This window comes from Astatotilapia calliptera, chromosome 4 (genome assembly GCF_900246225.1).
Source record: "Astatotilapia calliptera chromosome 4, fAstCal1.2, whole genome shotgun sequence".
Taxonomy (NCBI): domain Eukaryota; kingdom Metazoa; phylum Chordata; class Actinopteri; order Cichliformes; family Cichlidae; genus Astatotilapia; species Astatotilapia calliptera.
Genome location: NC_039305.1, coordinates 20,165,284 through 20,191,432, shown reverse-complemented (window position 1 = coordinate 20,191,432; position 26,149 = coordinate 20,165,284). Strand labels below are relative to the sequence as shown.

General features: G+C 42.4%; 3 protein-coding genes across 4 annotated transcripts; 1 reads left to right on the top strand and 2 right to left on the bottom strand.

Annotated features, from left to right (window-relative positions):
* Nucleotides 1-476: 476 nt before the first annotated feature.
* On the bottom strand, nucleotides 477-4,929 carry jpt2 (Jupiter microtubule associated homolog 2). Its single transcript, XM_026165413.1, has 5 exons — nucleotides 4,653-4,929; nucleotides 3,753-3,904; nucleotides 3,195-3,346; nucleotides 2,507-2,543; nucleotides 477-1,890 (listed from the first exon to the last, which is right to left on the bottom strand). The coding sequence occupies exons 1-5, from the start codon at nucleotides 4,706-4,708 to the stop codon at nucleotides 1,628-1,630; spliced, it is 660 nt and encodes a 219-aa protein (XP_026021198.1). The 5' UTR covers nucleotides 4,709-4,929; the 3' UTR covers nucleotides 477-1,627.
* Nucleotides 4,930-5,611: 682 nt separating this feature from the next.
* cramp1 (cramped chromatin regulator 1) lies at nucleotides 5,612-21,148 on the top strand. Of its 2 annotated transcripts, none has more exons than XM_026165367.1 (20): nucleotides 5,612-5,743; nucleotides 7,515-7,891; nucleotides 9,689-9,891; nucleotides 9,986-10,139; nucleotides 10,593-10,676; nucleotides 10,854-10,902; nucleotides 11,134-11,219; nucleotides 11,659-11,782; nucleotides 12,666-12,747; nucleotides 12,920-13,861; nucleotides 14,148-14,319; nucleotides 14,495-14,667; nucleotides 14,775-14,849; nucleotides 14,954-15,035; nucleotides 15,211-15,321; nucleotides 15,964-16,121; nucleotides 16,784-16,970; nucleotides 17,238-17,405; nucleotides 17,642-17,787; nucleotides 18,716-21,148. In XM_026165367.1, exons 2-20 carry the CDS (start codon nucleotides 7,516-7,518, stop codon nucleotides 18,827-18,829), a joined length of 3,486 nt encoding a protein of 1,161 aa, XP_026021152.1. In that variant the 5' UTR covers nucleotides 5,612-5,743; nucleotide 7,515; the 3' UTR covers nucleotides 18,830-21,148. The 2 variants fall into 2 exon arrangements, with proteins under 2 accessions (XP_026021152.1, XP_026021151.1); XM_026165366.1 differs by lacking the exon at nucleotides 5,612-5,743 and adding an exon at nucleotides 6,929-7,131.
* A 594-nt stretch (nucleotides 21,149-21,742) lies between these two features.
* dhrs7b (dehydrogenase/reductase (SDR family) member 7B) lies at nucleotides 21,743-25,949 on the bottom strand. Its single transcript, XM_026165402.1, has 7 exons — nucleotides 25,783-25,949; nucleotides 25,116-25,290; nucleotides 23,538-23,656; nucleotides 23,210-23,420; nucleotides 22,943-23,035; nucleotides 22,692-22,844; nucleotides 21,743-22,270 (listed from the first exon to the last, which is right to left on the bottom strand). The coding sequence occupies exons 2-7, from the start codon at nucleotides 25,267-25,269 to the stop codon at nucleotides 22,065-22,067; spliced, it is 936 nt and encodes a 311-aa protein (XP_026021187.1). The 5' UTR covers nucleotides 25,270-25,290; nucleotides 25,783-25,949; the 3' UTR covers nucleotides 21,743-22,064.
* Between the last annotated feature and the right edge of the window lie 200 nt (nucleotides 25,950-26,149).

Below are 26,149 nucleotides of genomic sequence, written 5' to 3'. Positions count from 1 at the left end.
AAGTCACTTGTATGAGTGACGAAACGTTTCTCCCACTGAAAATGATACGTCCAGATGAACAGAATCAACTTTTGGACAGTTTTTATACACAAATACACAAGCAAACAGTGTTTTATGTGCTGTCATCTGTACCGTTGCTTCAAATAGAAATGTTTAAAAATTCTATACAGATTCTGTGGCTGCGAAGCAAAAATAAACTCCCTCCGGGCAGAAGTGGCCATTTTTGTATGTGGGGAGAAAAAAAGAAGCGGCTTCCAGAGAGTGCTGCCCGAGGACAAATTCAGACAAAAGCACCACTGTCAGTGATTCAAAATGGGACAGACAACACTGGATTGTATGTCAGATTTACACAAATCCTCATAAGCATCAACGGGAGAGACGAATTCCAGTTTAACAAAATGTACATGTTTAAATTAATCACCCCTGAGTGTTTCTCAGTTTTTAGTAGATGATGAATGCAGACACAGTAAACAAACTCTTACTGCAAAACAACCATTTTATTGCAATACACAGGTTTTCTTTCTTCTGCTGCGCTCGCTGCCTACCAGGCACATCGACACGGAGGAGACAGGCTGGCACCAGAACACCACAGGTCTGCCCCGAGATGAGTGTGAAAATGTGATTATCATCGAGCCCACCTGGACTTCAGGTAGGCCGCACGCTTGTCCAGAGTTCACTTTGTCTTCAAGCCGTTTTAATTTAAAACATAAACTGAGGCCTACCCCAAGCTAAAAGAAGGCAGATTATGTTCTCAGATAAAGCAAGCAATGAGGGCGAAGCAGAGAAAGTACCTGCACAATACATTCACATAAATCAAAATGGAATTTCTTTGAGGACACAGAAACATCTGGGGAGTAAACAGCTGTTTCAATTCCTAATCACAGATTGTGCTCTGTTGTACACGTTTTTAGTAAGGCATAATTAACAAAAAGGCTAGAGAGATGAAAGGATGCCAAGCTTATATCAGGCCTCAGTCACATGGATTGTTTCTTAAATTCTGAAATTAAGTGGTCATCCAATAAAGATCTGGCACTTCATAAATTAAACTGATGAGAGGCTGTGTTCACCCCAGAAAGCTCCCAAAAATTTGGGCAAATGTCTGCTGTGAAGTTTTTAGCCAAACCAAATTGCAGGTCAGTTTTAAATCTGAAAATTGTGCAAGTATGCCAAACTCTAAACCGTTCTTGAGATGCAGAAAAATTACACACAAAAATTAGATGATTGTGCCTCCAGACAAATTACTCTTACAAATGCTTGTAACACAAACGGTGAAAACAGTAACTGCAAAGTTGAAACCAAACTGTGTTACAGTTAAAGTGATAAGGTGACAGCTAACCATTCAGCTGACTCATTGGTGATTGTAATGATTGCAGGTTTCATTATAGAAGAATATCAAGGAGAAGACAGATGGCAGGAAGTCAAAAACGAGGGATGAAAGTGCAAGATGTTGAGGACAACTTAGGAGCCCAGGCGTCAGGTGTGAACAACAACAACAATAACTGGGCTGTATTTAGGTGTACAGATCACATTCCATCAAAAGAGCAGTGTAGGAATGAGAGAAGATTAACAGGGGAGCACACAAAGAGGTTTATGGACACAAATTCGGAGAGGTGGCACGCTCAGCTGATCAGTAGAACACCACACTAGATTTTCCTCCAGGAGGGTTGAGGACCCTGTTGTGGGAGCGAGGCTTGGGTCCCAGGTGAGGCTCGTGGTTCTTCGGCGAAGTGTCATCAGGAAATGAGGAAGGTGTGGGTTCAGGCTCCGAGGGTGCCGAGACAGCAGCGGCAATGGCAGCGGGTGGCTCTTCCTTAGCTGGTGCATCGGCTGGGGGTGCAATTTCTTCTTTCGCCTCAGGCTGGCTGGCTTTGGCTTCAGGAGCTTGAGGAACTGAAACAAACACACTGACATGTGATATCAAATTGGACACAGCCACCGTGACCCGACCCCCTGGTTTTTGCACTGTATGTGTTGTGTGTAGTGTGATGGACACCACCATGTTGATTTTTTGGATTCAGAAGTGATGATCATTAGACGAGAGCATGGAGTACCAAATTATAATCTAAAGCCAGAAAGCGTGAGTTCATGTAAGACACCACAAGCCCTGCCGTTTTCAAGTGCAGTTCACTAACTAACAGAGGAGGGGGAAATCACATATTTGTTACATTTGAGATCTAAGTGAAACTAGTAAGCTTTTAAAAAAAAAATAATAATAAAAAAAGAATTGCAGAGATTGAGGATAGTTTATTGAGACTATCACATATTTTTATTGTTTGCATGAAGCTATATGCAGTTAAGCAGTGGAAATGCACAGATGAGAGCATAAATAGACTCAATTTATTTTTCTCTCTCATTAACTGAAGACTGATTAAAAGTTTAGGGTGTAAAACTTAGAAAACGGTACAATATGATTAAATCTGATCTATCTGAACAGCAAGGCTTAGCAGAGGTAGTTTAATAGTATAATGCAAAGAAATTATACACAAAGAACATGTACAGTACTCACCTGGTGATTCAGGTTCAGGTCCCACACTTAGGTTGTCCTGTATTAAAAAAACAAAACAGTAAAGATAAGGAAGAAAGAAAAAAACCCCACAGGTGTTCTTGTTTCACTGCACACAGTTAAAATTGAAATTAATAATGTTAATGGGTTAATGTCAAATGGACATGAGAACAGGACAAGAAAGTGCAATTATTATACATGACTGCATACATTTCTTTAGTTTTAAAGGTCATAATGGTTATGTTTGCCACATTTTTTTTTTACTTTTGCAAATAATCTGAATGACCCTCAGTACCTACAACTCAAAGGTTACCAATATCAGGACCTTTGTTGAGTCATTAAACAATGTGCTAAAGCTAGAGGTGGCTTCAGGCTTTCGTGCTGACTTAAACACACCTTTGCTGATTAGTAATCACAGACATCTACAATAACAGGCTGACATCAGCCAGGTTTGCAGTCACTATCTATGCAAATTAGAGATCATCTCTGAGGTTACCGTACCACCGGTCTCACTGGAGGCACAGACAGGTAGGTGTTAGGGTGGGGCTCAGTTAGTGTGTATTTATTAGAGATTATTATTGAAGTGCTGCCTGTCGCAAACCTATGTATTCCTCACTAAAGAGACTTTTTTTTTTGCACAGGCTTGGAATAAAAATGTTCTGCAACTCATAAAATACAAGTCAAAAAGTACCTTTGGCTTATTTGGGTGGCTTCGGCTTGGACTTTGGGCAGGTCCCGTGCCTGCAGGCCCAAATATGTTGCTGGTTGGTCCACCTGGTGGCATGGGTCTCTGTGGTTGAGCAGCAGGCTCAGATTCACCAAATATTCCACTACTCTTTCCACCTATAAAAGATTAACCAACATACCATATAGTGACACGATCTTCAGCAATGGTAAAAAAATAAAATGCAATTTCTGTGTCCATTTCATAAAGAGTCACTCTTCTGTACCAAATGTAGCACATACCCAGTTTAGTTTTGCATACTGTGTGCACTTGCTAAATGGCAAGAATGTTCTGACCATTTCAGAGAAAAATATTTATGACCATCAGGGCAATCAAGTACCCTGAACTGTAAATAAACCCAGCTATACCAGAGTAATATGAGCAGGTGTATTATGTGCAGGCACAGAGAACAGCCAACATGTTTACAGTCGAAATTTAACATTGTAGTAATAGTTTTCACACTCTGAACATGGATTTGCAGAGACAGAAAAGCCAAAGCATCAGCCACCAGCAGGTTAATCTCACCTGGAGGATTGGAGCGTTTCGGTGCACTCTGGGCTTCCTCTGGTGGAGCAAAAACTTTGGAGGCCATCTTATTGGGTCTTTTTGATGCTGCAGAGTCCTCTTCATAGCCACCAAACAGATTGCTGGAGCCACCTCCAGGAGGCTGCAACACCCTACAGATTAACATACAAGTTAAATCTTTAAATAAACAGAATGCGGATTCATGTTTACAGTCTACTGTTACTGTCATGTCTTACATTCAAAGACTTGTAGGAAACGTTAAGTAACCGGGCTATAAATATGTTAGCTGGGCCAACTGAGCTAAATAACAGGTTACTTGATTATAGACTCGGGAATGGCGCCATATACGCATGGAAACCATTGTCTGCTATAGATTATATCAGACAGACGCTTTACTTTCTTTCGTTATTGAAAGTTTGATCATTCTACTTGGGGGAGCTGATCCGGAAACTGGTGCTTTCGAGATTTAAAAAAAAAAAAAAAAAAAAAAAAAAAAGGCACCCGAACCTCTTGCTATAAGGAAAGTGTGACCATAACGCCTCTGTTGGCGGATACAAAGAAGAGCCTTCCGAGGAGCATTTCACACTTCCGCAGGCGCAGTAGACAACGCCTGAATGGCTAGCTCGAAAGCTATCATGACTAACAAGTTTGCTAACTCAAACCACTGCAGCTCCACTTAAGCGTCCACCCAGACATTTAAGCTTTCTGGGAGCACTGCGTGTTCGAGATATGCTTAAAGAAATTAGTGGAAGGAAAAAAAAAAACCTACGAAGTTCTGACAGGCAACGTTATACTAAATTCTGGGCTGCTAACTGTCCGAGCTCCTGGCTGCAGTCGGAATAAAACGTTACTGGCGGCTCTTATTCGCACATAACCAAGCCGCGCAGCTGTTGTCTTTACCTTGAACTCGGTTTCGAACCACTATCCAACCCTTGAAACATGTTAGTCGAAGTCATGGTGGCTCTGTTTTGACCCTTCAAGTTTCCGAAGACAACTTCTTCGTCAGTTTGCCAACTGGACGACGAGCGAGTTCCCCCCTCTGCCTGCGCGTGCCCGGCTCAACTCCGTAGTGAAGAATTTCGAGCCCACCCAACTATGACACAGAGGATTATAACTGGTCCTCTGCCAAGCTGAGGTGCGCTCGTTTCACTGCACCCAGACTCCCATTACGAGTGAAAGACTTTGGAGAAGCAACTGTGCATTGTTCCCGGAACAGCACTGAGGCTATAGTTTTCTTATTTAAATATGATTTACACGGCTGTTTAATTATGGCAATAGGTTATACACATCTTCTACAAAAGCAGGAAAGTTTCGCCTTGTGAGTCTCAAAAACGCTTTAAACAGTAGTAGACATGGACTAATTTCCACGTGTGCGCTTGTTTTATTCTTAAACAGATAAGTCTGAGATGATGATATCAACTCAAAACGTAGTGCTCAACACAGTTAGTGTTTTGTTTCAGTTCTTCTTAGACATGTGGGGGTTTTTTATACTCCAATACAAAATTCAAGCGCATCCTCTGAGTTCCGCCTACTGAATTGTTCGTCAAAATGTCAATCATTTTTTGGGCGGAACTTGTTTTACAGGACCAGAAATGTTAATTGCAGTGATAAACTATTGTTAAAACAAACAAAAAAAATTAATAGCTAAAAAAAAGGTTAGATTATATATCACCCAGAGTCGCTTAAAATGTTTAGTGTACTAGTCGGTAAACTTGGCGAGGCGTGACAGGAAGAGAATGACAATTGGTCTTTCGTTGTTAACTCTTCCACTAACAGTTGGCGGAGGTTTCTGTCAATCAAACTTTAACCGCCGACCTCGTGTTTTTTTAGCCAATCACAGTCTTTGTTTTTGTATAGTAATGGGCGTGTCTGCGCGCGCTGACAACGGGGCAGCTGGAGCTGTCATCGGTAGCAAGCTGGAGGTCTACAGTCAGCTAGCAATGCTAAATTGTGTCTCGTTTGGGAATACTACCAGCAATCTTCTGCTTTAGGTAAGCTCAGTAATATTTACCAATTCAACAACCTGTTTTGGACTCTGTACAAAATAGCCGTTATGCTAGGAGCAGTTTTATAACGTAAAATCTTGTTTGACTTGTTATACTGTTAATGTTAGCTAGCCAACAACAGCAGCCATGCTGGACATAGTAGCGGGCTATCCACGGAAGAAATATTTGACTACATTTAATATATTTTGCTACATCTACTTACTAGCAACTGCTTGTAAACACCTCAAATTATTACACCACCGCACTTCCAAATACACGTGAAGCTTCCGATATAATATTATACTCGTGATGAGACTATTACAGCTGCTAAGTAGTTTTTAATGTAACACTGCTGTGGGACGCGAGTAATGTCATTTAGTGAAGTAAAAAGAGAACCGCGGTGTCAACTCAGATTGCACTGAAAGAAAATGATAAAACAGAATAAGTACAGCTATAGCTGTCCATCACTTGAAGTTTAAAGATCTTATTAAGCTCAATTGAAACATTAAATAGCTGAATCAATTATCTAAGGCTTTCATAAATTATTAATTCGTCTCAATTTGTGCCAGAATTGCCTGATAATCAGCTGTATGCTGACACGAACTGAGAGATTTAAATGCTGTGTGGCAAAAGAAGACATTCGTGATGTTTCCCCATACTAAAGCTGCCCAGGTCTGATTTTTTTTTTTTTTTTTTTGTCGTCCTTAAGCACTGGACATCCCCTCTCCTGATTATTCAGCAAGCATAAAATTAAGTTGTGGGAAAACAGTAGAGCACATAGGATAAGAAACTCTGCAGTGTTTACACATTTTAACACAAGTGCAGCACCCCTTCTACTCCTTCAGCTCCTTCTACTCAACGTGTACTTAAAGCCACGTCCTGATTTTCCTCACGTGCCATCGTGTGTATTTATGAGGGGCTGTAGTATTGCTGGCAATTAATAACATTATCATGGCAAAGGTTTGAGCATAAAATGATTTCTTTTGCAGGCACAATTTCTGCTTATGATGACGTAGTGTGAAGCGAAGTCCACTCACAGCCTAATAAAACTATACCTGCTTATATCAATTCAAATGAGCTCAACCGACACGGGCTTTTTGTAAATTATTATCCATCAAAATGCAGTTAAATATCTCGTATTTGCGGCTGGTTTTGTGTCATTTATGTCTCGTTGCATGGAAAGCATTGAGTAATGTTGTTGCTGATAGAAGAGACAGTTGAACTGCGCAGAGAGTTCAGCTCAGTCGAATCAGGAGCAAGGAGAGGGCATAAAAGCGGAGCGATCGCTCTCGGCTTTATTATGCTCAATTTGACCACTAATTGCCAGTCTAACCGCTCGGACCCATGGTGAAGAGAAAGAAGACATCGTCTACTACAGAGGAGCACCAAAATGGGTAAAATTAGGTTTGAAATAAACACTTTATTTAGAGGTCGAAGGCACCGAGGGGGTTTTCGTTGTCGTTTCTGCAGGGCGCTAAACTGAAAAGCGGTCGCTTTTGAATTCAGTTTAAATTAAATCGTCATTATTGGCCATTAGAGCGGAAAGCTACTCGGAAAAGCATCGCTGCCAGTCTTCTAACTGCTTCAGTTGTTAAATCTAATTTATCTCAAGGCATGAAATGCATATATTTGGTGTTGTTTTGACGGGACTGAAGAGGGGATTTGAAACAAACAGCGGCGGCCATGTTGAGAGACAGTGAACGTCGTCTTTAGAAGTTAATTTTGCACATCGCTTTGCTCCTAATGTGACGAATTTTGTGTAATTGTGTTGTGGCAGCATGACACCGGGCTCCAGGGAGGGGATCGGTGTCGATGGGAGGAGGAATCCGTCCAGAAAGCCCGACGGTTGCGACGAAGAGGAGAACGGAGAGCAGGCGAGCGAGGAGCGCAGTACAAAGGGAGAGGACGGAGTGGAAATTCTTAATCCATCAACCACGGGTCTCGGCTCCGGTTCAGCCCCGGTCCTTCCTGCTTCTGCTCCGAACCGAACCGGACCAGGCTCGACCCAGCTTCCCCAAATATCAGCTGAGCCCGGCCCTCCGGGCCCCGACCAGCATCATTTTCTCCGATCAAGCGTTCGACCTCCGAGCAAACGGATACGGAAGGATTCAATCGGCTCCTCCATCAATGGACATGGCGGGGCAAAATCGAAAGGTAAGTGAGTGACCAGCTCGGGAAAGAGTGTGTACAGGTGGGATCAGGAGAGATTGGGGGCTGCGCTGTCAGTTTTAGTTTTCTCTGTCGGTGCTTGTAGTGTGCTTGTCTGTGATGCCGTTGTGTTGCCGTGTATCCCCTGTGGGCCACTTGCTGGGTTGTACTCTGGGTACATTTTTTGGCTGCTCCAGCCCATGTTGCAACACCATCCTGTACACCACTTATGCGGGGAAAAAAGAAGCAAAAATCAGGAGAGGCCAGAAGTTAGATTTTAATTAAGATGTCACTTGATTGTTTTTGCAGTTTCTTGGAAACTGGCAGCAATAACAATAAAGGCACGGTGTTGTTATCAGCAGGAGGAATAAATCACAGGCTTAAAATGGACCTGATATCAGGACAGGAAAGGGACATTACTGAACAGGGTTGCTTACAGTTCTTTTGTCTTTTTTCTTATTATTTTCTTTTGGGACTATATAGGAAATTGGACTAGAATGGTGTTGCAGTTTTCAGCCAATCATTTCATTGACCCACAGATTTAGCCTAGGCTACCTTTGTTTTGTTTTTTTTATCACCCCCTTTTACAACAAATACCAGTAAAGCAGAGATTGTAATTTATTTGCCATTATTCAGTTTTGGTTTTGCAAATAATCTGAATGAGCCTCTGTAGTAACTCAGAGGGTGACTGATATCAGGAACTTTCTAAACAATGAATCAAAGCTAGAGATGACTTAAGGCTTTCAGGATGACTTTTAAACACAATGAAGGATTCCCCTGTAGGCTACCAATCACTAATAGTATTGTATTTGCTAAGTGTGAGCTGGTTGGTGTCAGTTTATCTATGCAGACGAGGCATTACCTCCTGGGTTTCCACACTACCTGTCCCTCTGGAGGCACAGACAGCTTTGGGTGGGGCTGAGACTTAGTAAGGTGGTGGTGGTTTTTGAGTTTGTTAATGAGGCTATGCCACCCAGTAATCTGTGTGTTCCTCATTGAAAAGTGGAATTTATTTGGAAAAATATTTCAGTACATTATACATCTGTGATTTTAATTTGTACATTTTTCCTTTTAAACTTGCTTTGTCCACAAAACAGCAGCCATTGATCAGATCAGAAACAATATTATTTACTTGTGTATCCTTTGACAGGTATGACTGGTGGATTTTTGTTGTTTGAAACAGAAAAGCTCTGATTGTGTCAGAAACTATATTTAGATTGAGCACAAACGTTTGACTGTCTGACTAAGAAAGCCTCACTTATTTTTATGTGATGCTATATCGGTGCACTTCTATTTTGAAGGCGACACATCTAGGTTATTGTCTGTGAGCCAGTCACATGCTTGTGTTTGTAAATTAACACCCATTTGGGCTAAAAAACAAAACAAAAAAAACAACACTTTTTTTTCTTTCTTTATTTTTTTTTTATAATGTAGCACAGTACTGCAACAGCAACTCTCTGGGTGCTCCTGCTAATGTCTCCTGGTGTTGTGCACAATGCTGGGCCAGAAAACTTGGCCAGTGGAGCCCACCATGAGTTGGTTTTGGAACTGTGTAATGTAGACCTGACCATAGGGACTGATTGCTTTTCCTGTCTCCTTGCCAGAGCTTAACCACAGAGAGGGAAGCTCTGCAGGTTCTGTGCGCTGTAATGGCAGTGGGTGGCTTTGTGTGCATGTATTTTAACATCTCGCAAATCACACACCTCAGATCAACCTTTTTTCGTTATGACATAAAAAACAGCCAGGGTGGTGAGCTGATATTTAAGTTGTGCCTTTCCTCTGAATGTTTCTGTGTTAAAACAGGGGCAGAGAATGGCTCCTCTTCCCAGGGTGTGGTGGGACAGACCGGGCCTGTGGTCAGCTCCACGGGGGGAGTATCCAAGACCTCCAAGGGCCAAGGGTCTACAGAGAAGGAAGAACAAGCTGGTAACCAGAAAAGAGCCCGTCGGCAGTGGGAATCCTGGAGCGCCGAGGACAAAAACAGCTTTTTTGAGGGTCTTTATGAGGTAAAGCTTGCAACAACCTTTTACCAAGTTAAAAGTTTACCATGTGTAGATCTTTTGACGTCGTAGATTCACGGCTGCCCTCCTTTGTTCCCAGCACGGGAAGGATTTTGAGGCCATCCAGAACAACATTGCAATGAAGTACAAGAAGAGAGGCAAGCCAGCAAATATGGTGAAGAACAAGGAACAGGTCCGCCACTTTTACTACCGAACTTGGCACAAGATCTCCAAACACATCGACTTCGCTAACGGTGAGTTGCTTTTTTTTTTCTCTCTCTTAATTCACCTTGGAATTTTTGATCCCCAAATATGAAGTTTGTACACTGTAATGACTTTATCGAATGACGCCTCATAAAAATGTGTACAACTCATACAACAAGGTGATGTCTTAGGCTGATCTTAATTGGTTTATTTTAGGTTTGTGTTTAGTTGTTTCAGTTATGCTACTTACTGCAGACACTGTGAATGAGAAGTAAAGAAGAGATGCTGTTAAACAGCCACATATATTATTATTTTTTCCTACAACAGAACTCACACTGACATTTTTGTTTTTTAGCAAGCAAAACATATGTTAAAGAAGTTCACCAGATAAGCTGGAGCTCTTTTCCCCTACAAAAAGCACCCAGTGTTACTCTCATGTTATCTTTATGTAGCACGCACAGGCCTCCACCAGTGTTGTGACTTGTGCTTCCTTTCCTTCTCAGTGTACTCCAGGGTGTTAAAGAAATCTTCCCAAGAACTGTACGGCCTCATCTGCTACGCCGAGCTTCGCAAAAAAGTTGGAGGATGTAAGTGAGGGCTGTGAAAGCGCTTGGATGCAATGTAGACTGCGTGTGTTTTGCTGTTTGTTCTGCTGGTTGTGGACACAGGGGATGTGATTAAACTCCAGATGATCCCTGTGGCTCGGGGCAGTTGCCCCTGAGGAGCATGTCTTAACTAGCTGTCTTGTGTTTTGTCTTTGACAGTGATGGATGATAAGAATGTGGCAAAGCTGAACGAACTCATCCAGCAAGGGTAAGTCTGTGGCAGAAGCTTTGGCTAGTGGGTTTACGTACACATCTGGGATTGTGATACTTTAAACTGATGCACTAGATCACATTTGGAAAGATACAGATTAGCACTTTGCTAGTATGAAAAACAAATCTGAGGGCTGAGTTGACAGTATGTAGTCAGATGCTTTCTCTGTGGCACGGCAAGGTTTAGAGCTTACAACATATATGAATAAAGATTCTTCTGTTCCACCAGGGCCACCACCGTGCGCTCTAAGGGGAGGAACCTGCGGATCAAAGCTCCAATGTGCCGAGCGTTGAAGAAACTTTGTGATCCAGATGGTGAGTATGAGCCTGCAGAAACCCAGCACACGCGTTACAGAACAAGCACTGAAAACCTCACTGATGGTGAGACTGGGGGGTTCACGGGGGCGGGGCTTTTTTACAAAAACCATGGCATCAAGTGGGCTGGTGGTGTTTCCATGGTAACTTTGGGTGCAAAGTGAGGAGGATGAAGGAGATGACTGTTCTGACCAGCTGTCATCAACCCCTCTGCTCAATAACACCCACTCATCACACTTACTGAAAATATTTGCTTTCATCAAGGGTAGAAAAAGACTGTCTCTTGTCATTGTTGTATGTAAATCTGTGAATGGATCCCACTGAGATTGATGGCTGCCTTTTCATTTTGTCGTGGTTGATTAAGTGAGAGAGCATAGTTGAGTTTATAGGTTTTGGGCTTTTCTTATAGTGGCTGAATCTGTAATTTTGTGTCCTGCAGGAGTGAGTGATGAAGAGGACCAGAAGCCGGTGCGTCTGCCCTTGAAGGTGGCAGTGGAGCTCCAGCCACGCAGTAACCATTCCTGGGCCCGAGTTCAGAGTCTTGCCCACAACCCTCGCCTCAGGTCTGACATGGATAAGAACCACAATATATTTTCAAAAGCATAACATCCAAGAGTCGGAGAGATGTCATACCTTCATTAATTCATTTTCTATTATTATTTTATTTATTTATTTTATTAGTTCAAGCCATGGTGATGCAACAAAGCCTGAGCTAATTTAAGAACCTCTTCTTGGCTTCAGACTGCTTATTTCAGTTTGATGGTTTGCATGTTTTCCACCGTTTTCTGGGTCAGCTCTTGAGAAATGAAAGTAATAAAATTTCTGGGGGTTTTTTTTTTGTTTTTTTTTTGTGCAAATTAAATATGTGTGTATATGGTTTTTTTTTAAGCTAACTCGTGAAATTTGAAAAGTGTAAACACCCTCAGACATGATGCTGTTCAAAGTTTAAACTCTATTTCTTTCATTTTTAATTTTTGTTCTCAGTTCAGTTTTCAGTTAGTGTTCAGACTGGGTTTGCTTCTTTTGAGGTTCAGTTTCGTTTTTACTGGTTTCAGTGTTAGGGTTTTTTTTTTTGTTTTTTGTTTTTTTAAATTATTATGATAATAAGGGTTATTTATCATGGGTAGGTTGAAGAAGGGTAAAGACTTTGTGAAAATGGCTGAATTACAGCAATGTCAGTATGCATTTGTTTGCAAACGTGACAAAACAAATATAGTAAAACTATACATTAATGAAAATTTCTGTTTTATTTTAGTTATTTTTGGAGCACGTAGTTGGCGTTTTGATTTTTCCCACACAGGATTATTTCGGTTTTAGAAAACTCTATTAAATTTGATCCACAGTAGTCTAAGTGTAAAATGTAGAAGTAGTTTATGTCAGACGTATTCGACCTGGTAGTGTTGTATTTTGCAAAGTTGACATCAAATGTTTTTTCTGTTTTCTCAGGATGGTGGTGGAGCTCCACAGGAAAGTTTCCAGCCTCATAGAGTATCTGAAACAGAAGTGGGCTTATCATGACCAGCGGATTGTATCCTTTTAAAAAAAAAAAAACATTACAGTGCAATATGTATGCAAAACTCTTCAGAGTGTTTTTCATTCCTAGTGTACATATTAGAAATGTACTGCTCTAACATGCTGCTTTCTGGGGCATATACCAGCTTGTGTCGAATATAAACTGGTCCTTAACGTTGAAAACTCAGCTTAAGAGTCTCATGGAGAGAGAGGCTCTAGAAGGCAACCAGACCAGCACAGCCTCTCCCAGCATAACTCAGAAGGAAGAACTTTTTCTTTTTCCAGCTGAGAGCTGCACATTGACTACACTGCCTGGGGTGGCACGTGTGGTTCACTCCAAAGCCTCCTGCACTGTCCATTGGATCGAGAGTGGCAAGAGCCGGCCTAATGCCAAGGAGTTGCCAGCTGCCCAGATCCTGGGCATCCATGCAGCTCCACAACCTCGAACTGGCAGCAAATCTGGGCGGGGAAGCGCTGCTGTTGCTGGTGCTTCACTGACTATAACGGGTGATGCTCGTCGAACTGAAACCCCCAACCCTGATCCATCAGCAGACAGTTCTGCAAAGGTAGAGGAGAAGAGACTTCAGTCCCCTTGTGTCCCAGTTTCCTCTCAGCAGACTGTCAGAGAAGAGGGAGATGGGATGGGATCTTCTGATCCAGGAAAGGCCTGCACTGGCGTTGAGGTCAGTGGTGGTTTAGCCATGACCAGAAGCACGGACAGGTCATGTAGTGGTGCCGATGGCTCCGCTGAGCAGTACAAAGAGGAGCAGAGCACCAGCGCGTCTTCCTCGGAGGCAAATCAGCCTCCTTCAGTCAAACCTCCAGTGACTGGCTCAGACGAAGCCGTGTCGCAAGCTTCCCCACCAGCGACCAAAGAACGGGTCGTTGAGCAAATCAGAGAGGAAGGCTGGAGCGCCCGTGACGCAGAGAACGTCACCCTGGCCGAGCTGTACCTGATGTTTGGGAAGCCAGGCAAGCTGCAGCTGGAGTACGAGTGGCAGCCGGTCACAGCTCCACCCAGCAACTCAGAAGAGGGACAAGCCTCAGTGCAGCCAAAGCCCGACAGGACAAATCGAGTTTTGCGCTGCTTACTCAAGCTGGTTTCCACTGAAGTCAACCCCAAACCTCTGGTAAGTTTTCCCTTTTCTGTCTTCCAAGATTGTGGCCTGGTGTGTTGTTTAAATTACAAGTTGAAAAGATGAAAAATGTGTAATTATCAGTGGCATTAAGGCTTAAAATTAAACATTTTTAAGATGCAGCAGTGTGAAGAGTTTATATTCCGTACAAAGCCAGCTGATGAAAAACATGTTACTGGTTATGTACTATGAACACCACAGGTTTTTTTTTTTTTTTTTTGTCTTTTTCAATGAAAGTGCTATTTCGAGATAGGAGCATATCATGTGCCTTTTCCTTCAGGCTCCAGAGCTGTGCTCCACAGCCACATCACCCCTCAAGACCTATCAGGAGGAGCAAAACCAGGTCCTCACACCTCTGGCGAAGGGTCCTGTTGCAGGCGCCCGTAGCCCCAGCTGTGGGCGGCCGCAGGCGTCTTTGCGCATGCCCAAGTTACAGCTGCCAAGTGCTGGAGGTATTTATGTCTCTCTCCTGCTGGCTTTTGTGATAAAGTCTTTTCTGTACTTACAGTGCTGTAGTTATTAAACAGCGAGAAGTAATTATGCAGCACCGATGCTTCCTCTTTAGAAGTTGTCTTCAAATAGCTGCCTTTCCTGATGTGGCACCACATCTGTTTCAATCCTGTTCAGGTGGGCGCAACCTTCCCCGCTCTCTGCTGGGTTCTACTGCAGTTGGCGAATCAGAAAGCAGCGTGTTCGCAGTACCCACCACGCTGCCACCCAACAGCTCACGGCACAACCGAATGTTCTCCCCTAACAAAGAGGCAGAGCTAGCCTTCAGACAGCAGCTCGACTCGATCAGTGTAAGCCAGAATAATGCATCATTTTTTGTTTATGCCAACTGTACAGAGACATAATTCATGTATTAACGAGCATTAATATGTGCTTTTTTCTTTTCTTTTTCTCACAGATGCAGTCAGATCTTTTCCTTTCTAGACAGCGAAAACCTCGGAACAGACAACTTCGCAAACCACTTGTAGTTCAGGTGAGAGCAAGATCATTATCCATTCATCAGTTCTGGGCTTGGTTGGGTGGAAGGCGGGTTTTCCTAAGTGTGTTTTTGTTTGGCCACTTCTTTCTCGTTCACAGCGAACACTGCTGCCCAGAACTACAGGAGACACTCCTCAACACGTCTGCTCCTTCTCCATCCTCTCCAACTCCTCTGCCACAGGTACTCCTCAGATGGCAGGACAGAACGATAGAATATGTCGTCAGCTGAGGCTGGAAATGTTTAGGGCGTAGTTTTACAGTATGCATTAATGAAATCACAGCTAAAAACGATTTCTCTTTCTCAGCAAGACCCTCTGGTAATTGTCTGCTCTCTCACTTCCTGTTTCTTCCTTCAGGAACTGGATCTTTCCGGCCGATCCATCCCCGACTAGCTCCTTCCTCTCGCTCTGTCCAAACTAAAACAACCCCAGCAACATCCAGCTCTGCGGGGGCCAGCCAGCTCTCTAGTATGGACTTCTTCTGTTATCTACTACATTTTTCTGTTTTATTGAAATATTGATAAACTCTACACCAAATATACTGCAAAAAAATTACATATTGTTGTTTTTATGGGGTCAACAACTTTGCTTTTATAAGCACCCAGTTTCACACCTTGGCTCAGGCGATTAGAGGATCATCAGGGGTCCTTTTGTCCCTCTGTGGGGGGATACTCCCACTAGGTTTAAATCTGGGACTCCCCACCATTTGACCTTAGAACTGAAGAAGCTTCTCGGATGAGAGGTGAAACGTCTTCAAGTAACTTAAAGAAGTCCAGACGCTTTTCTTTGCAAGCTCCTTTGACTACGATGACCTGGATGACTGAGAACCTTCACAGACATATTTTATAAAATTGCTTAAAAACATATTTAAGGTCCAAGTTGTATTTGTGTAAGATTCCTGTGTCAAAATCTAGAACTCTGAGAAGGTCAGTGACAGACAGTATTTCTGTGCAGACGACAGAAGCAAAAACATTTTTCCAGAAGACCTTGGACCATCCTTTTTTTTTTTTTTTTTTCTTCCTGCTCTGCTCTTCACATGCTGTTGCTGTTGATGCTTATCAGGAGTGATATGACAAATCTCTCGTTTGCCTGAACTGTTAATACTTTCAGGTGCCATTGACCTGGCAGCTAAGTCTGCAGGCATCATCCCAGGCAGTCCCTGTCGGGAGGTGGATTCTTCCACTGTGGATAACAGCGCTCTTCTCGCCACCACTCCCATTGCTGATGCTGAGCCAGACTCTCAACTCCACCAGCAAAATGTTCCAGAGGTCAGAGACAGACACACACACACACACACACACACACACACACACACACACACACACACACACACACACACACACACACACACGCTAGAAGCCTCCTTCATTTGATGTCTCCTCCTTGCATGTGGCATTAGAATAAATGCTATTGCCCATTACCATCTTGGTGTTACATTTAAAACGGTCAGTTTTTGATTTATCTTACTTTAATGAAAGTTATTGCTCACTCTAATGATTTTCTGTTTATCTGTGCGGTGTAGGCCAGGTTTTGCATAATGTTTTTCTTTTTACTGTGCATCTGTCGTACAAGACTTCACAAATGATTTAGTAATTTTTATAGATTTTCTTTGTAGACATTATTCTTGCATACAGTTGTCATATTCATGATCACCTGTTTATTTGTCTGTTACGGTTTAAAAACAAGCTGCTCCAAACAGTTTGCCCTGATGGGATAAATAAAGCTGTTTGTATCGCCATCAGAGCGTTTCCTTGCTCACAGTGGACCTTTGTGAGGGAACACTTGGCTTAGTTAAAGGCAGTGAGTCTGCGTAACCTCATTTGTTTTCCAGTCGTAGCTGATCACCATTTGGTAAAGAAAATTGTCAGCTATGCTTGAATAAATGGTTTAAAAAAATGTGATGTGCTAAGTTAAATCGCTCTTTCCATAGAATGGCGTACCACCTCCGTCTCCTGGAGTCACCGGCGGGGGAGACTCACTCCTCTCTCCCCCAAGCGTTGCCTCGCTCCTTGATATCTCACTCCCAGGCCCTCCTGAAGAGGCTCTAACCCCCGGAGAACCTCAAACGCAGATCAGCGACTCCATCATCGAGCTTGCCATCAACTCCACACATTACGGTGCGTGCACGTGCAGACGTCTTACCCGAGCCATATTGACAAGAAACTGCTAAATAAAGCTTGATGATGTTTGTTTAGTGAAATGGAAAGTGAGAGTAGGTTAGAAAGGTTTTGTAATTACCACTGAGGTCAGCTTTGTGGCTCCACAGCATTAATTCCTCTGCAGGTTGTGGAAAAGAGTGCACGTTGACATCCAAGCAGCTAAACATCTGAGCCTGCTGAGTTTAATCGCTGATATCTCATTTCTGTTTGCCTGCTGCACTGCAGGTGAGGAGGCTGCTCTCTCTCCAGCCAAGCTGGGCAACAGCGACGGCTCCAAACTGCTGGCCTCGTCTCCCTCGCTCAGCCCATCCAGAGGCTGGATCCCTTCACCCAGCCACGACCCTCAGTGGTACCCCAGCGACTCGTCTGACTCCACACTGGGATGCCTCCTTTGTAAGAGTTTTTTTGCTTCCTTTCTCAAGAGTGTGTCAGAAGTTACATTTTAGGCCAAGAAGAACAGAATATTAAGTGGATGTATTTTTATCATTACTTCCCACTAAAAATGCTGCATACAGCAGCACGTGCAGTCAACATTTACAAAGATTTGTTTGTAAAATCCCCAATATTACTAACATAGCTGTATGATGAAAGGCCATTTACTCAGTCTTTTGCTCTTATTTTCCTTGCAGCCAGCATGGTCTCTCCTGATAAGGGCAGACGGACCACCCTAACCCCCACTGGCCCCTCCAGTGGCACAGCTCTACTCGGTCCTAGCCTCCTGGACTGCAATTCTCATGATTCCTTTCAATCCCGTGGCCTTCCTGATGTGGCAGAGGTAAGTAAATGCTTGTTGATTAAATGAAAGAAAGTTGTGACTGAGAAGCAACACTTGCCACAAACACAACACAATCCTCTGAATCTCAGCAACCAACATGTTATATGTTATTAATTAGTCTCTAAAATGTAAATGTAAAAACATCACTTCCCATTTTAAAAATAACCTGCATTTATATCCACTCTGAAAATGTGGTTCTTATCCCCTTTTGGATCTGTCCTGCTGTGCAAGTGGACTCTGACCCAGAGCCGGTTGTGTTAGGGACCACATGGTACCTTTTGGATAGATCAGCTTCTGGGCTGATCCACCAAATTTTAGGTGATTTTTAATGAAAAACTTGTTGAGTCACACCCTGAGATTCAGACACCATACCTTTTGAAATGCTGACAGCATTTAATATCTGAATCTCAGTCTGTGAACACGTTTCCATTTTTAGTGCTCTCTCTCGCTCTCTTGCGTGCTTTGATAGCGACTTTATGAAGAAATGAATCGGGAGTGTCAGTTAGCTGGTTCAGGTGTGGCAGGAGGGGATGAGGCAGAGAGAAGCTCTAAGTTTGTTAAAGAAAACCTGCCAGTGAGCAGGTTTAGTTCAGATTGTGTTAAGTGATTCATCTCAGGGTTAACAAACGCAGACTTGTTAGCTTAAACCTGTTTCCTGGGATGGGGCCCAAACCTGCCTGGGAGGTGAATAGAGCCCAGTGACTGTTGCCTCCTGTGTTTGGACTAACACATCTGCTTTTTCAGTAAATAATTTAATTTCATTGACAGATATTGATGTGATGAACTCCCCCCCCCCCCCCTGCACTCTTGACCTAAAGCATGAAACTGTTCGAGGGATGTCTGGAAAAATCTTGTTTTTTGTTTTTTTTTTCTCCTTCTTGGATTTGCCCTTGTTGTCAGTCTGAAAGCTCTTTGGTGTTGCTTGCAGATGGATTCTCAGCTTGCTTGTATGATGAGTGAGAGCAGCATAGACTACATCGCTCGCTTCAATGATCTGGCTCAGGAGCTCGCCGTAACTGAGCCCTCCATTCCACCTCCCTGAGGAAGACTCCACCAAGCCATGGTCATCTGTACCTCTAATCTACAGCCAGTTCCAGGCATTTCCACAGTTCCAGGAGAGAGAGACACAAACTTCTGGGCCCACACTTGGAAGCAGTGACTACTGCTAGAAATTCAAAACCGATTTGCAGCCAGCAGCTGCAAATTACCCCAACTTTTACCACGTCTGGTTCTCACACCTGTCGATAAGCAGGCCGGTCCTAAAAAGAGACCAAGGCAGAACTTTGCTCACCTAGAGCATCATGTTGTTGGTGACAAGAGGTACTGTAAGTGAGGAGAGGAGAGGTTTCCTCTCTGTCTTCTCCCTGTTTGGAGAAAGAAGACTGGGGAGAAAGGCCAACCCCATCCCCCCTCAAAGCCATCCATGGCCTGTTTGTAAAAGTGCAATAATAAGTGGTCAACCGTGACCATTGTTCAAAAGCGAGTTGCGTTGGTTTCACTGAACTGTTCTCTAAGGAACAATTCCCTTTAAATACAAACACTTTAGATAAAACAAATGAGTTTACAAAGATACAACCTCATGTACAGGAAAATACTATGCCATATCCGAACAAAATATCTGCAACGATCTTTCATGTCTCTTCCTGCTCTCGGTGTGTGAGTGCATGAATGTATCTGTGTGTGCGTGTGTATTAAAGGCTGTAAGGCTGACCGCTCAAAATGTGCAGTTCAGATCATCAGCTGGTGGCAAACAGCCACTGGACTGTGATTTTTATTAAAAGTAATGTCGGTGAGAAAGAGATACTTGGCATAGTTCAGTAGCAAAAGTGGAACAAAACAAAGTGATGTGTAGAAGTTCATTTTTCCTGTTGGCCTCCTTTTTTCTTTTCTTTTTGTTCCTCATCTCTTATGAGTTCAGGTGTTACAGATTGTGTTGTAGTCACACGTGTTTGGAATCGGGTTCTTCATTTCTCAAACCCACATTTAAAAAAAAAACAAACAAAAAAAAACAAAACAAAAAAAACAAACAAATACAAATAAAAAATGGCAGCTTGTTGGTTGACTCCACTTGGGTAGCTCCACAGATGCTGAAAATGTTATTGGAATTATTTTATTGTTGCATTCATTTCTCATTAGTTTTGTGTGCAGAGATGCAAGTTCAAATATTGGATTTTGTTGCATAAACAGGAATACCTTTTTAGATATTTAAGCCCTCTTCACACGTGTGGTATTTGGAGACTGAATCAGAATGTTTTAAAGAGTCTGTGCTGACAGTGCTTATAGCCACAAACAGCATAATGTGCGTAATGTACTGTTCTTCATGGTTGTTGCGTCTGAATGAAAGCCTTGAGGAACGTTCACATTAAAACGTTTCCTTTGACTCGGCGCTTTCCCAGCTCCTCATTCGCAAGCTGCAATAGGGAGAATTTCCCTCCTGTATTGTAGATGTGAGCGTGAATTGCACAGGAAGGTTTTAATGAAGGGAGATGAACAACTCAAAAAGATGCGCGTGAGCGGCAGCACTCTGATGCGTGCCTGTCTGTTAACATACATTCAGGCTTGCGCTGTTTTAAAAGGTGACCTATCCAGACCTGAAGCTGCCAGATCAACAGCAAGGAGGGCGTGTCTTTGTTTACTTTTGCTGTCGTTTTCAGTAACGCTGACACAACAGGTGGGCGCTCTCTTGCCGACGCCATCGATTACAAGGAAATCTAACAATGTTGCTCATTTACCTTCCTTAGTTCTGTTGCTTTCTTGCCGTCCTAATTAGTTCAAACAAATGAGCTGGCTGCAGCCACACATTCATTTTGTTTGACAAACTAGAATTATGAATGTCCTGGCTACTATTGAGTTCCCAGTAGAAATACACTCCATAAGAGCGAGCAGTTAATTTAATGAAACACTAAAGCCATAGTTGACTCCATTTATTTTAATTTTTGTTTTTTATTATATGCCCCCAAATTACTTTCCTCTGACTAGTGGATGCTAACAAAACACTATGACTAAAGAGTGGCTCTTGCATGTTACAGAAGCAGACATCGTTTCTCTGAATTTTTCATGCAGTACAGACTCATTGCCTTCACATTTAATTTGATCAACCAGCATCATCTCTATGCAGCTGTGTGAACCCGTTTGGTGTAAACTGTTAGACCTCTTTGTCATTCCACAAACGAGATTGTAAGACGATCTAACAAATGTAAGCGCTCCTGTGGTGTTAGTTTGTGAACATTTGGAAACGCTTGATCTTGTCACACTAGATGATTCTTAATAAGGAATCCTATTGAAGGATGTATTTGTACAAATGGAAATTCCAGTATTCACTGCGCTTTTGTAACATAATGTAAATCAATATTTGGACTATTTATTGTTAATATTTCTGAGACAAGTGTTTTTTCTGTTTTAATTTAAGGTGACATCCAAGAAAGGAGGAAAAAAAAATACTGTTTTCAGTTTGTAAAAGGTGTTTTATTCTGTGCATAAAGATAGTTATAAAAACCTGCCTGTTTTCTTGTATTCACTGTGTTTGGGGGATACACAGCAGTTCATATGCAAGCTTGTACAAAGTTCGGTCTTTGGCCTTGGGCTTGTTTCTGACAGGTTTGTCAGCTTCTCCAGAGATGGATGAGTGGTTTATCCGCACAGACTCCACACTGAATTCCTCGCTGCTCCCAATAAAAGTACAATCATGCTCCAATCCAGACGACACTTTAAAGTGACAAAGAATATTAGCCAGAAACAAAAACTCGACTGCACGTACGTGTGCTGAAGTGACTCATTTTCAGTGATGTGCTCTGCATACTGCATGGAAAATATGACCCAGAAACAGGTCGGGTGCTGCACCATTTTTCAATGAGAAACTGTTGGCAAACGTTGACTTTGTAACCACAGTAGATATTTTAAAGGAGAGTAAGTGACACAGTTGTGGGTAGACATTCTGCCAAAACATCAGACATGATTCCTTTACCACAGTTTGGTTTATTTAAGCTGTTCTGTTTGCATCAGGAGTCCCAAATTATGGAGTTCAAATTAAACCATCTCTTCTCACCAGCCTGCAAAATGTGATACTGCAGGCTTTTGCCAACAATTTTTGTTGTTTTTGGGTGGGAAGGGTAAAAGTTTCTCAGACATGACAGACAATATCAACATGTAAATTAGACATTAAACAATGAATAGTACAAAAACCCACTCCAGCTCTGTCCCAGATGTTATAAAACAGATCTCCTCATTTCCTCCAAAGTCTTGCTTATTTCAGGTCCTAGACCTCACCAGCTCGAACATCACTTATCCTTAGGTTTTTGCTCCTTTCGAGCGCGCGAGGACATGAGCTTGAAGAAAAGTGCAGGCCAGAGTGTGCGGAGGTATACTGCAGCAGTGGGCAGAGGGCCGGCCAAAACCACGTCTTTACTTTGCTGACGAACAGCCTTTAGGACTTCCCACGCCACGTCCCTGGGGTCCCAGCCCGTAGCTGTAGTTCTGTCCAATACTGAGCAGTAGTTGCAAAGACAAGAGACATGTTGCATCATTGATACAAGAGAGTACAGATTACTTCAATTAATTCAAATTACTTTTATTTATATAGTACCAAATCACAACAGCAGTTGCCTCAAGGTGCTTTTTAATGTAAGGTAAGAAAGACCCTACAATAACTTATAAATTACTCTGGTTATGTTGCTTCTTACTTTTATTATTTAGTTATAAAAATCCATTTGGCTTGTAGTCTTTTCCTTACGTAGTCAAAAAAAAAAATCAGTAAGAAAACACAAAATCCCAGCTGGCATCAAAGATCCACACACATTCCAACACCACCTTAATAACTCTGAGATTTATCACCTGTTACCAGCTGACTCTTAAAAATGCTGCTTTTGCTACTGTTACTCTTTTGTTCCATCCTCTCACTGCCTCACCTCCATACTTGGATCCATCTCCTGTGACAGCGTTGATCGACAGGTTGGTTCGGATGTACCCGGGGCTGATCACAGTCACTGGGATCCCGTAGCGCTCCATCTCTGCCCGCAAGCAGTCGAAGTAGGCCTGGGTGGCGTGCTTGGACGCAGCATCTGACCAGCATGAGACAAATCAGAGGCTTGCTTTAGTTACCCTCCTCCTGCTGGCAAACTCATGTTGTGTTTGTTTGCATTAATCAAAGACGACTTACAGGCTGACCGGTAAGGAATGGCTATCTTCCCCTGGACGCTGCTAATCACTACAATATGGCCGCTGCGCCGGCGAACCATGGAAGGCAGGAGAGCTGTGGAGAGAGGAAAGAAATGAAAGAGAGAGGGCTGACTCATATTCATGATAATCTTCACCCAAATCTCTACATAAATGACTTATTAACTTCACATTTAGCTCGGCTCTTTCAACCACAAGCCAAAATAAATGAAAACATCCCGTACGCTGAAACCAACAAGATTAAACAAACCTTGTGTAAGAGCAACGGGCCCGAAGTAATTTGTCTCCATAACATCCCGCTGAACTGAAATGTGAGTCTCTAGTATATTGCCACGGTAACTGATTCCAGCATTATTAATGAGGATGTCCACTTGTCCGTAACATTTCAGGATCTCTTCTGCAGCTCTCTCCACCGTGTCCGTTTTAGCCAGGTCGAAGACAACAGTACAGGGAGTGTGAATCTGGTGGATAACCAAAGCGAAACAAAACGACTCTTTACATATGGATCCTTAGAGGCTAAGCTATAGTTCAGACAGACCAGACTTTATTGTGTTACTCCTTTGTGTGTATATACATACCAGTTTCTGTGTGTTTGCTGAACTCGCTGTTAGTTCTTGGACCACCTGCTGCAGGCGAGCTGCGTCACGTCCACACAGCACAAGCCGTGCACCTGCAGCGTGGAAGACCCGCGCACACTCTACAATGCAGAATTCTCGTTGTAGATTAGTGAGCATAAAACAGGGGTGGGTGCAGAGAGCCACACCACTAAGCTGAACTCAAATCTGCTCAGTATCTCTTTAATTCTTACCAGGAGCACTTTATAAAACTGAAATAAGCATAGAAGAAAACTGCTAACATTTTTATCATGATATAATAAACATTCCCCAAAACAATTGTGCACAAAATGTCCATATTTTTGCAAAATTTAAAAGACTTAACTTTATTTTAAAATAAGTGCTATTGCTATTTTTAATTATTTTTTCTTGCTCAGCTACAGGAATCTAGTCCGTCTTGAGTTTCTACAAGTGCATCCAGTGAATCAACAGTGCAACAAACTGAAGTTAACGGTTTTAGTTACAACACCAACAGCATGGTTCACTGACTTGCACAACACCTTCTGCTGTACGATTCAGCGGAAAAAAAAAAGCAATTTTACTTCTGGCTTCATTTCAGTCACTTTATCTTGCATCTGCTTTAAAAGTCCCACATTTTTCCCTGTCAGATTTTGACAGGTGTAAGTTGTTTACAAACAAACAAACTTTGGTAGTCCCTTTTACTGAGCCTGTGGCTGCTAAACTCTTTTCGTTGTCCCATGTAAAAAATTCATTAACAGGGCTGGGTCATCACAACTGTCATCCACAGCCACCAAGCACTCTTTGATAAACTCCTCAGAAGATGGCTTGTTTGAAATCACAAAGCTGGTCTTGCCTGCTCCATCCCTGGATGTGTGAGGCTTAGTGAAAAGTCCTGTTGCTTTTCGCAGATTTGCTAGCAACAGTCCAGCTCTTTTCTCTCTCTGTTTAGTCTCACAAAGGGGATTCAATCTGTAATCCATAAACAGAGCAATCTGCTCTCCACAAACTAAACACATGGCTTTACCTCTGACTTCAGTAATTAAATATTTAGAAGTCTACGTCCTGTTAAAAACTCTACACTCCGTATCAATCTTTCCTGTTTTTAAAGGTCAGCTGACATCTTTCGGGGCTAGAAACTCTCAGAAACAAAAGATCAGGCACACTTACAGAGGAGATGCATTCGCTCACAAACATGTGTTTGTAAAGTAAAAAAATAGCATTCATGTTCAAAATAGAAGTGACAAATTTGTAATGTGGTTTCCTACAAAAATCAGGAATCCACTCTCTGACCAGGAATTTATCAAAGAGTGTTTGGTGTCTGAAATGGGACAAAATGATTCATGTATACGTATATATGTTTAAATCCTAATTTCCCATTGATCGCACGCAGACTGGTCCGAAACAACCAACGGGCAGTACAATGTCCAAATCTGATAAAGAACTACAACTACATGCTGGCATCTGCACAACAACACTGAAGAATGAGATTGCACATTATCTAAATAAAAGCCTACTAGCACTAAAGCAGTATGGTTTAGAGAGTTTGCACATGTAAGCTGAAATGAATGAATGGAGGCTGACCTTTCCCGAGTCCAGAGCTGGCCCCAGTTATGACCACTACAGCACCTTGGACTGAAGCCCCTTTTCTGAGACGTACAAGTATCCGGTACAACAATACGACTCCCAACCCGGTTAAAACCACCGGTAGCATTCCTCCTCCCATCACACGCTCCATTACTTGGCAATCACCAGCTACCTGCACGTAAAAAAATTAACAGTAAATACCTTATAAGAAATTACTTACTGTACCTTTAAAGTCCATCTGAATGCAACTACCAACATGACAATAATAAACACACATACAGCCAAAAAGGGGGGAAATTAAATGGTAATTCATTGTAATAAGAACAGTAGGAGTTATGGATCTTCCTTTATCTTCTTAACCACTTAAGCCCCACCTGCTAGCAACAACCAATAACTTGATATCACCAGACTTCGGACAATCTTATTAAGCAAATGTTAACTAAATACATGTATCACTTAGCACATTAATATTCGCATGGTTAAAAAGTACAGTTCAGTATGCCAGGTGAACACCTTGCACATGCACCCACTGGGTTTAGCACTAGCTTGTTCTGCGCAGGCAGTGTCAAAATAACGGCTACTGAGGCTAAAGCTAACAACAGCTAGCATCTCTAGCAAATACTACCAAGTGTTGGTTTGTAGTTCTGTTTTTTACAGGTCTCACCTGAGCCGAGCTGCTGAGCAGAGCAGCAGTAATGTGTCAATGTGTCTCCTCTTCTTTTAGCTGATCTTCTTCCTTCTGTTTTGTCTTTATTGACGGTTAGAAAAACAGCTTTTGGTCGCTTTAGCGCCACCGTCTGATCTGGAGTGTGCACTTAACAAAATGCGCTCTTTCAAATGATTAACAAATAAGGAAATAAGCTATTATTTCTCGTAAAGCTCATAATTTGATAATTTGCTATATTAATGCTTTACATTTATATTTAGAGGTCTTTTTAAACCACTAGTGCCTATTTAATCAGCTGCTATCTTCTTCATTGCTACATGATCCATTAGAAGTGTGCTCTACATCTCATTTCAGTTTTTCTTTT

Bases quoted from the DNA above. Each gene is read 5' to 3' on its own strand.
- cramp1 (XM_026165366.1), top strand. From the start codon at position 7,082: ATGGTGAAGAGAAAGAAGACATCGTCTACTACAGAGGAGCACCAAAAT. The intron at 12,748-12,919 runs GTATCCTTTTAA...TTGAAAACTCAG, and splicing joins CTTATCATGACCAGCGGATT to CTTAAGAGTCTCATGGAGAG. The intron at 17,788-18,715 runs GTAAGTAAATGC...TGTTGCTTGCAG, and splicing joins GCCTTCCTGATGTGGCAGAG to ATGGATTCTCAGCTTGCTTG.
- jpt2 (XM_026165413.1), bottom strand. From the start codon at position 4,708: ATGACTTCGACTAACATGTTTCAAGGGTTGGATAGTGGTTCGAAACCG. The intron at 2,544-3,194 runs GTACTTTTTGAC...TTTTTAATACAG, and splicing joins GCCACCCAAATAAGCCAAAG to GACAACCTAAGTGTGGGACC. The intron at 1,891-2,506 runs GTGAGTACTGTA...TGTTTGTTTCAG, and splicing joins ACCTGAACCTGAATCACCAG to TTCCTCAAGCTCCTGAAGCC.
- dhrs7b (XM_026165402.1), bottom strand. From the start codon at position 25,269: ATGGAGCGTGTGATGGGAGGAGGAATGCTACCGGTGGTTTTAACCGGG. The intron at 23,421-23,537 runs GTATGTATATAC...GTTATCCACCAG, and splicing joins CAGCAAACACACAGAAACTG to ATTCACACTCCCTGTACTGT. The intron at 22,271-22,691 runs GTGAGGCAGTGA...ACTACTGCTCAG, and splicing joins AGATGGATCCAAGTATGGAG to TATTGGACAGAACTACAGCT.